General features: G+C 35.7%; 1 protein-coding gene and 1 pseudogene across 7 annotated transcripts; both read right to left on the bottom strand.

Annotated features, from left to right (window-relative positions):
• Positions 1–108: 108 nt before the first annotated feature.
• Positions 109–3,102, bottom strand: LOC142547803 (uncharacterized). 7 transcript variants are annotated; one of them, XM_075656265.1, is made up of 6 exons: positions 2,943–3,098; positions 1,601–2,160; positions 942–1,042; positions 548–631; positions 360–470; positions 109–276 (listed from the first exon to the last, which is right to left on the bottom strand). In XM_075656265.1, the coding sequence occupies exons 1-6, from the start codon at positions 3,029–3,031 to the stop codon at positions 235–237; spliced, it is 987 nt and encodes a 328-aa protein (XP_075512380.1). In that variant the 5' UTR covers positions 3,032–3,098; the 3' UTR covers positions 109–234. The 7 variants fall into 7 exon arrangements, with proteins under 7 accessions (XP_075512380.1, XP_075512381.1, XP_075512384.1 ...); XM_075656266.1 differs by having other exon boundaries at positions 109–246; XM_075656269.1 differs by having other exon boundaries at positions 109–470; positions 1,739–2,160; positions 2,943–3,102.
• A 103-nt stretch (positions 3,103–3,205) lies between these two features.
• On the bottom strand, positions 3,206–6,841 carry LOC142547806 (fumarate hydratase 1, mitochondrial-like; annotated as a pseudogene).
• Between the last annotated feature and the right edge of the window lie 3,104 nt (positions 6,842–9,945).

The raw sequence follows: 9,945 nt of genomic DNA, 5'->3' as shown, positions 1-9,945 counted from the left end.
TTGAGATGTTTATTAAATTACTATAGCTAATACACAGATACACAAATTATTCAGACAAGAACAAGCCAATCCTACCCTCAATAACAGAGCAGTATCTCACAGATCAGATTTGGCTTCCAAGCTTGCGCTCTATGGAAAAATCTGAGAGGCACACACCATGCTCCACAAAACCTACAGCAGCATACCCATAAAGTCGGCACAAGTTGTTTACACTGCCCGGCCAGCAATCACATTTTATGCATCGCCCTGCTCACAGAGATCTAACAAATCCAAGGTCTGGAGTACCAGCGATAATTTAAGACTAGCAATTTCCTTGTTGAAACTAACTGATTTTCCAGAAACAACTGTTCAAATCTTACCTCAGGTACAGACAGCTCAAGACGAAACTTAGGACCATCATAATGATGGAGGACTGGCCTAAAAGCATCTTCATCCAAAGGCTTGCAGAGTTTCCTCATACGAATTCTTACCTAGTCGAAAACAACCAACCAGTCAAAAATCCAAGTCAAAAACAGCCAAACATTGTATTTTACGAGATGAAATTTACCTGTGCAGGAAACCTCGACTCGCCTTTGCATTTTTTATCTTCCCATGCAGTCGGATCAATGTTAGAACCCCCAAAAGTCGTTGCCTGTGAAAAAATGAGAATGAGAAACAATTAGGAAGTTTTCATTAAAATGGTTCATCATAATATTCAAAGACCAAAGCATTTAATAGCTTGAAGAATGCAAAATGTAAGTTCTAGAGTCGGCACATTAAAATGTGAGAATCCTAGAATCTTTACATGTGTTTATTATTTTGTATTAAGATATAATCACCGGCACAACCACGCAAAACTGTCAACAGACGCATTAAGATACATTCACCACAATCGCAATCCATGTGTGGACTCAAGTTTGATGAAAGTAATTGTACACGATTAACAGAAGTTTGGAACATGCCTCAAAAATGCCATGCAACTGATGAGTGGTATAATTGTAGAGGAATAGTGGTAAGCCAGGAGTTATTGCTCTCACAGAATCTCGGTATCTTGGTGGAAGGCCTACAAAAGATTGTACAATTACACAAAAAGTAGGTATCATATGCCATGAAATAATTATCAGCAAAAGCCATAAATTTTCATATTCACATGGATAGGGAATACTGTAAATGAACATAAATAAACACAAAAGATCTTCAAGGCAGAAACAAGGAATTAGAGTGGCGATGTCGATTAAGCCTTGCTAAGTTTATTCACTAAAAACATGTTAGAATCTCAAAGCAAATGGTAAAGTTTGTTACAGAACTGTGAAAGTACCTGCAAGATTTAATCATCATATGACTACCATAGAAGTAACTGTCCTGTACCATTGTTTCAAAATACGCATTACACATTGAAACAAAGAAAATCACCTACAACAAGAACTAAAATTTAACCATTTGCAGCCACCATCACCCACTCCGATGTTATCAAGAAAAAACAAATAAATCACATCTCCAGTAAAAGAACTCAGTCCTCAGCAACTTTTATCCACGCATGGATGATGCAAAAGCATGGGCCAAAGTCGTCTCGATAAACCAATGGTCTTCGCAATACCAAAAAAATTATTTAAAAAATTACCAAAGAGTTGTCGCTTCAAATCTTCCTGCATTGTATCATTATTGCAGACAAAGATATATCCACCCAAAACCTTGTTCCTGGGAAGTATTTCCGCAGCCGGTAAAGTCTTAAACCTTTTGTCAGTAGAATTGTAAATACCTGCACTATCATCCTTGTTATTGTTGCTGCTATATGGATCCTTGTGATTGTTGATATTGTCATATTTACTTCCTGATCCAGTCCTTATAGAGTTGGCTATGGTATTCTGAAACACAGCATCCATATTGTGGATGCCATTAGTCAGGGAGCTTTTGCTTACATTCTCACTGAACTTAGGCTCCAGGTTTAACATGTTGAAATTAAAACTTTCAAACTTGTTATCTTCTTGAAACCCAAAATTGCCCCTGTGCCTCACTTCAGCAGGGCCTTTTGAGAGATATATGTTAATTCTTCGTTCAGCCTTAGACCGTGTATGCTCAGCCAATTTTGAAGCAGCCATAAACCAGGCATGGTCCTCTGAAACTTTTGACTGCCCTCGTAGCTCATCCCCCAACTGCCAAAAGCTATGAACTTTCTCCATGCTGCACAATGCAAACCCTAGAAATCAAATGAACATAAAGATAACAAGATAACATAAAAAAGAATAACCACCCAAACAATCGTATAAAACCACAGGGATAAAAAAGAGTAAACATGGAATTTCCAGGTTGCGTATAATCTGAAAAATGAAAAATAAATTTAATTCCTTTATCAATTTTCCTCCAAAAATAGTGCCACCTTACCATAATCATTAACGGAATCAACTAGGACAATAAAAATGTTACTTGAGAATGAAAACATTTTTACTTTCTGGAACGCAAACCTGAGGAATCATGTACGAAACAATTTTACATTTTCCGTCATGTTTGGCGAGGATAAAATAGAATATACCCAGGTATAAGGGAACATATGCTATCAGAAAGCGACTAAACCGACCCTCAATTATTCTTCCTCAGGCAGATGACAGAAGATCAGCTACCTTACAAAACCTTCATCGCATTTTATTTGGGAATAATATAAAATCTCCTAAACAAATTTTTTTTTTTTTTTGTTTTCCAGTAAATACATGCAACTTCAGCAAAATATTTGGGTTCAAGAGGCAATAGGGGGAAAATATTACTCAGAGCTGACTTGTGCAGCTGCAAGTGAAGCTTTCCAGTGTATTTCATTCAATTCAAAAGTGAGGATACGAAATTAAACAATGCAAGCATGAAAGAATTTGAAAGACCAACAAGTAAAAAATGATTTGAAGTAAATGTTCACGTTCGGGAATGAAACCCTAGATTTCGGGATCCCAGACGAGAGAAGAGAGAGAAGCACGCACCTTTTTCTCTTCGACGGCGGAACTAAGGTATATGGTTCGCAACTTATAGGAGATACTTCACCGGAATCGCCACTCTTAACACTCATCATTTATTATTATTGTATTTAATTTATTATTCTTTATTACTTTCTTCTATCTCTTTTTTTTTTTGGGGGGATACATTATCAACCTATACCACATTTTGTGTTCGTTTGAGCCTTAATTTATATCAGAACCCAACCAAATTCCTAACTTTATTCCTCTTTTTTTTTTTTTCTAAAAAAAGGTTTATGATTGCGTTGGGTGTTTCGGAGAAATGACTATAAACGGAGACCTATTGAATTAACAAGCAAAGGATTGTGATTTGTGATGTTTGATAGCATGAAGGCCATCACAACATGTTAAAAAAAAGAAAAAGTAAAGCCATTGCTTTAGAGTCCGAGACCGTGTTTTGTGGAGAGAAGCAGGAGCTGATGGTTCCAATTCAGGTTTCTTTGCTTTCAATTGGAGAATACAGTACTGTGAATTCGAATTAAACACTTCCCTTTTTGCGTAGAGAAAGTAACTTGGATGAAAGGAGACCATTTAGTTTTGATTGTTAGGTGGGTTTGCCCGAATCTCTTTATTTAGATATATCGTAAATCATCAATAGGCCATCGGCAATAATAACAAACTTCAGTCTTCAGTAGCACAAATCCAAAATGCCGGTGTATGAATTATTTTATAAATCTTATTCATGGATCGATTATTGTTTTTCTTGCAAAAATGGTGGCAATCTTCCCTAAACCATGCAGAAAACCAAAAAATTGCATCATCAAGAATAGGCGTTGATTCTCGCAACTAGTAATTAGTCAGAGGAGCCAATCATCTTTTCTGGTACAACTAGACTATCAAATCTTCAAATTTGAGAACCCCAAGTTTCAAGGCAGCTTCCTACACCATCAACATCTCGTTCTGTTATCGAGTAGAACGAAATTTTGCACTGCTAATGCACTTGAAAACAATTAGATTCTCCGGCATAAAATTGATGAGATCAGTGTAATGAGATTTGGACAGCTAATAATGAATTATTCAGGGTGAAGAACAAACCTTCAAGGATAATCCCTCCTTGTGAGCTTTCTTGGCAACTGTGGCAGCATTAATATCATAGCCAATTTTCTATAATAAAAAATTGTATCATTCAACAGTTCAAATATGTATGTGTGCCTGCGCGTGTACAAAATGCTTTCCATTTATAAATATTGATATATACACACACATGTAAATGAAATAGAATAAAAAAATTAACGCGCATATGGAAACTTACAGGGTTCAATGATGTGACAAGCATGAGGGACTGCAAGGTTAAGAAGGGATCGATTTTCCATTAGACAAAGGGTGTTGCATCGGCTAAATAAATGAAATTTCAAGAAATCGTGCCATATAGCGACTTTCCTCATGTAACAACTTAGAAATTCTTTCTTCATTGGCTTGAATTCCCCTCACACAATTCTTCTCGAAGGAAACAGAGGCATCCCCAAGCAATCTCAACGACTAACCAACAAATATACAAATATTAAAAATCATTTTCTATACGCAATGATTGACACAGACACACACATGTTTATCAATATAGAGAGAGGGACAAGCACATGAAAATAAAGGACAGAGAGAGAGACAAAAACATGAAAATAAAGGAGCTGATCTACTACTTAGTGGAAAGATTAGTAATATCTGCCTCACCTACAAAACTGCAGTCAGATGGTGCAGACAGACAAAAGTACCACAAGCTAACTTCCATCCATACAATAAAATTCTGTAGTTTCCAAACTGGGTTGTATGATATCCATATCATGCCTCTGTTCAATTTTTTTTACCAGATTCACCTAGTTGCCTACATATTATTAGCCGACCCCCCACCCCCCAATGTTTCACAAAGGTACCTAATTAAGAGTAACTTGACTTCTAATACAAATAGCATAAAGACAGAGATATTAATACTGATATAATAAATAGAGGGCCATACATGTAAGACATTGCTCGCAATTACAGGCTTAAAAACATTCAGTTCAAAATGACCATTTGATCCACCCACTGAAACTGAAACATGATTGCCCATAACCTGTGGACCATATGAAAATTATTAAGAAATTGCTGGATATAAAAGAGGAAAAAAGAATGAAACTATCGAGCAACATTTTGCATAATTTAATCATGATTATAGCTTATAATTACTTGAGCGTACACCATTGTCAGAGCTTCACACTGTGTGGGGTTCACCTTCCCCTGTAATGTGAAAGATTATTTGCGTTATGGACAATGAATAATCATCATAACAGTAGATAGGTTAAAATTCAAAATAAATCAATTGAAAAACAACATTACCGGTATTATACTGCTGCCCGTTTCATTTTCAGGAAGTATGAGTTCTCCTAGGCCACAACGTGGACCGCTGGTATATGAGAAGATGTGAACAACCCCATTGAATTGAAGTAATACAGGCATTAAAAGATATGGCTATATTTCACATACCTTCCCAAAAAACGAATATCATTGGCTATCTTCATTAAAGAAACAGCAATTGTATTTAAGACACCACTTGTCTCAACAAAACTACCATGTGCAGCCTATTCGAGTGACAATCACAAAGGAAAATTTCTGGATGATAAATTCTTAAAATAACTTTGCGGATACATGAAGTCAAACTAATCAAAGTTATATTTGAAATAATAAATCTTGTAGTGACTACAACCAAAAGCCCAATAAAGATATAAACTTTAGAGTTGTTAACGCAGAAGAAAACTTAAGAAATAGAGAATTAGCAGTGCTTCAAATTCACAGTAGAAAACTTAAAATAGAGAATTAAGAGCTTCAAGTTTATTTTCGGCAGTAACAAATGGCAAATTAGTTTCCTTGGCGACTGCCGCAGCAATCTTTACATCAAACCTGATAACATACAGTTGATTTCGTGAAACATATAAATTATCACTTCATTATGTCACTATCACAAAGATACAAAAAATAGCACAGATCAAGTAACTAGGAACATGCAGCAAACATCTGCTTACCCTTTCTTGGTGTTCAAACCAGTTCCTACAGCAGTGTCACCCTGTGCAAGCTGCATATGCATTCCAAAACTTTAGGAACAGATTGGGAGGAAGCAGACAAAGTTGAAATTAAAGAATAGAACGATAGTGAGGACATAAACAAACCTGATACATGCGAGTGAGGGTGCATAATACCCGATCGATTCCATATTTTACCTGCAACCAGAGAGAAAATCTTTAGAGTTTTAATAAGTATGTTATAAACCTTATAAGTTAAACTAAAACTAGGAAATATTGCTAAAGGTAATGGATAAAAGTCATACTTGAGTGGTATATCCACTAAACTCTTGTCCCAGTGTCAGAGGAGTCGCATCTTGTGTGTGCGTCCGACCAATTTTAACAATGTCTTTGAGATCGACAGTCTAAAATTAAATACAGAGCAGATTCCGTCACTTAACGTGGGTGTGATCAACATAGTATGGTAATCTTAGTGTCTACAAATATAGCAATTCATTTGTACAAATTAGGGGATTAACAGTAATGGTCAAGCGCTAAGATAATATCTAATAAAACAGAAGTGTGTGCATAAATAAAAGAAAATGGCAGGGTTGAGCACAATCCAAATATCATTATAATCCCATTCCCTTGGAAAAAGGCATAAATAAATCTGAAGTCAGAATGATCATCATACGGACCCAAACCAAAAGCCACCAGAGGAAGATCGCTGTCAATAGATTGATGAACAGAATGCTGGATGACTTTAGAAATGATAAATATCATCCCAAATAAGACTGAGGGCAATTATCTGACCTTTGAATGCAGTGTTGTGTGCAATTGTTTCAATTTCGGTACTAGTCCATTATTGGTTTCCATTGCGGCCGCAATGTGCATTACCTATGTATAAGATAACCCAAGGAAATTCAACCAGCTGCCCAATAATTCAAATAACATGTGACTGGCAATCACAGAGCATGGGGCTTACAGTTGGAAAGGTGTCATTAGAAGACTATGATCTGTTCACATGGTCATTTGGATGCACAAACTTTCACCCAGCTCGTGGCCAAGAATTTCAGCCTCATACATGATAATAACATTGGATCTAAATAGAAATACATTATTTATAACTCTATGTTGCACAGGAAACCATTTCACACAATTGATCTCAGTGTGTGTTAAATAAAACAATGATAATGCAGTTTGTCAAGGATGCAACTTGCTCAAGGAGACACTAAAGAATGACCAACATATCACTGATTCATTGTCACCAATCAAAATCCAAAACTTGACCTTCAAGTGCTCGGATCAAATCTCCCCTTCCTTCAGACCTTTTGGACAATGCCAGTTTCTTTGCCCCAATTAAATGTTAACAAAATAATAATAGTAGCATATATCAAGATAAAATAGTGACCCAATCAAGTAAGAAATTGAAAAGGTCGTGTCAAATGTAGATGCCTAAAGAAACAAACCACATAGACTAGAAGCAAAAAATTCAAAACCAAGTACCTCATTGGCATTCATGTTACTCTGGGTACCACTTCCAGTTCGCCAGACTACCAATGGGAAATGATCGCTCAATTTTCCCTCGGCCACTTCTTGAGCAGCTTGCAAAATTGCATTCCCTGTGGATGGATCCAGTCCATAGTTCCATGTTTACCTACAGAAAAAATGGTACCCTCGAGTCATCCCGGTTAGATATTTGATGTTATCAATTAGTTAAAAAACATAGTGTTCATAAATCTTGAAATTCAAACACTTCAATAACTCATTCAGTAATCAATACTATGGTCTATTTTGTACACGTCACCTAAGAAATTTAAGAACCATAATATTACAAATAATAAAGCAATGGTGGGCGCAACAATTTGGATATTGAAATATTCATGAATAAATACATTAATACAATCATGATTCCACAAACTGATCAACATGTGTGAAAAGAAGATTGAGTTGAAGGAATAAACATACCAAGTCAAGGGAATAAACATACCAAGTCAAGGGAATAAACATACCAAATATTAAAGTGCCATTACAGTAGATAGCAATCATGAAAGTACAATATGCTCTAAAAAATCTCAATATAAACAAACAAAATGAAACTGGCTCTGGTCCATGTTCGTTGGGAAAAACTAAACTAATGACAAGCAGTTCATCTTAGCAGCACATTTTTTAAGAATCCCAAATGCACGTATAATTGATTCAGGCATTCTTTCACGCTGGCCACCAATGTCAAAGTTCTGCAACGATCTTTGAGCCTGTGCATCAAGTAATCTGATCAATTTAATTATATATATCGTCAAAAAACCCAAAAACAAAGAACGAGCTGCCGTCATTGTCTCATTGATAGTAACACCCGCTCAACTTCGAATTTGTCGGTAAACAAACAATTGCCCACATAGAACAATGACAAGTTGAAAATGCTGGAACTTTAGATGCAGTTTAAGAGGCATATGTACTAATTGCCGAGAATTCAGTTGAATCATGGGATGTGATCCCTCATAAGAGTGGATGAATCCCAATAGACGAGTGTACAGAAATTCAAAATCAAGGAAAAAAGGTGGCGAACAGCCGTGAACAAAACTACAAAGCGCATTTTAGCTCCGCGTCCAATAAGCTTTGAACAAATCATAAAAATGCAAAGAAAATAAAGATCATCAGCTGAGCCGTGAGAAGTAATCGAAGAGCAAAGAGAGAGAGAGAGAGAGCGAGAAAAACGAGAATTATGGTACGTACTTGTCGGAGGGAACTTGAATGAGGCCAAAAGTGTCTCTTTCTTCTCTAAAGGAAGTGGAATACGAATACAGTCTGACGCTTGAATTTGAATAACGGAGCGAATCCGCCAGACATGATGCACCTGACAATCTCCGGCAAGCTGCGAACATGGTGGTTCTTGAACAAATGAAAATCAGGCAGGATTAATCGGAAGTTTGCAATCTGGAAGAAGAAGAAGAAGAAGAATGTAGTCTGATCAGCGTGGCCTATGGACTAATGGGCTTTCAGAATGGCCCGCAGCCATTAAAGGGCAGTAGCCAGTACTGTAAACCACATTTTATATAATACGAACGAAGTTACGTGCAATGAGATTTATACAATAATTTTTATAATATAAAAAATTTATGTAACAAGTTTATTTATCAATAATTTTTTTATAAAATCAATATAAAGTCACATTGCATAATAACAAAATCTTACACTATAATTATGGTAAGAATCTATATAAATATATTTGTTACATTAGTCTTATATTACATAAATGATATCATTATCTTATTTTATTTAAATTCTTTGACAACTTGTGTAATTCGTCCTATTATGAAATATTTTCTCTCTTTCTAGCTTTTTTGGGATTGTAGATTGTTTATGAAAAATAAAATTGAGGAATTCAATGAATTGTTGTCACCTCAGTAATATAAACTTCACGTCGATTGAGATTAGTGTGCTGGAAGAACATAATATGCGTGGAGATAAAGAAGTCTACAAAACAATCCAATAATAAAAGATGAATCTTGAACTTAGAATCTGTTTATCATATGATGTTAATATTAATATTTGAATTCAACGCAAAAACTAGCTAAGGAGAAAAAATTATCCAAATACATATATACGACTCTCAATTATTTAATTAAGTCAATGTTAGCATTTAACAATGATCAATAAATTATCATTCAAACCACCCAATAAAGTAATCTAATTAATTATGGGTTTTCAAAGTATTAAATAAATTGGTATGGTCCACCTTATGTGTAGAAACCCTGAAGACTGCTAAGGTTATATAAAGTTATGGTCCCCAAGGCACAGAGAATACAACACAGAATATATATGGCGCACATATTCTAGATCTCTCTCCTTCTCCCATCAAAGGCAAGAATAAGGTGGTCGATTCTCTGTTACCTTGGAAGATCCATAACTCTGACGCTAGATCAATCAATGGATTCTGGTACGTGTTTACTGTTGTTCATATTTTCTGATAATTCGACATGAATTCCTGGCGTGTTGTGATA

Source organism: Primulina tabacum, chromosome 5, assembly GCF_025594145.1.
Source record: "Primulina tabacum isolate GXHZ01 chromosome 5, ASM2559414v2, whole genome shotgun sequence".
Taxonomy (NCBI): Eukaryota; Viridiplantae; Streptophyta; class Magnoliopsida; order Lamiales; family Gesneriaceae; genus Primulina; species Primulina tabacum.
The sequence above is the reverse complement of the archived record's forward strand: the minus strand, read 5'-3'. Positions and strand labels throughout refer to the sequence as shown.

Coding starts and splice junctions, on each gene's coding strand:
- LOC142547803 (XM_075656263.1), bottom strand. CDS start 3,031: ATGATGAGTGTTAAGAGTGGCGATTCCGGTGAAGTATCTCCTATAAGT. Junction 1,043..1,600: donor TTTGAAGCGACAACTCTTTG/GTAATTTTTTAA, acceptor AATCTTTTGTAG/GCCTTCCACCAAGATACCGA. Junction 471..547: donor AGTCGAGGTTTCCTGCACAG/GTAAATTTCATC, acceptor GTTTTCGACTAG/GTAAGAATTCGTATGAGGAA.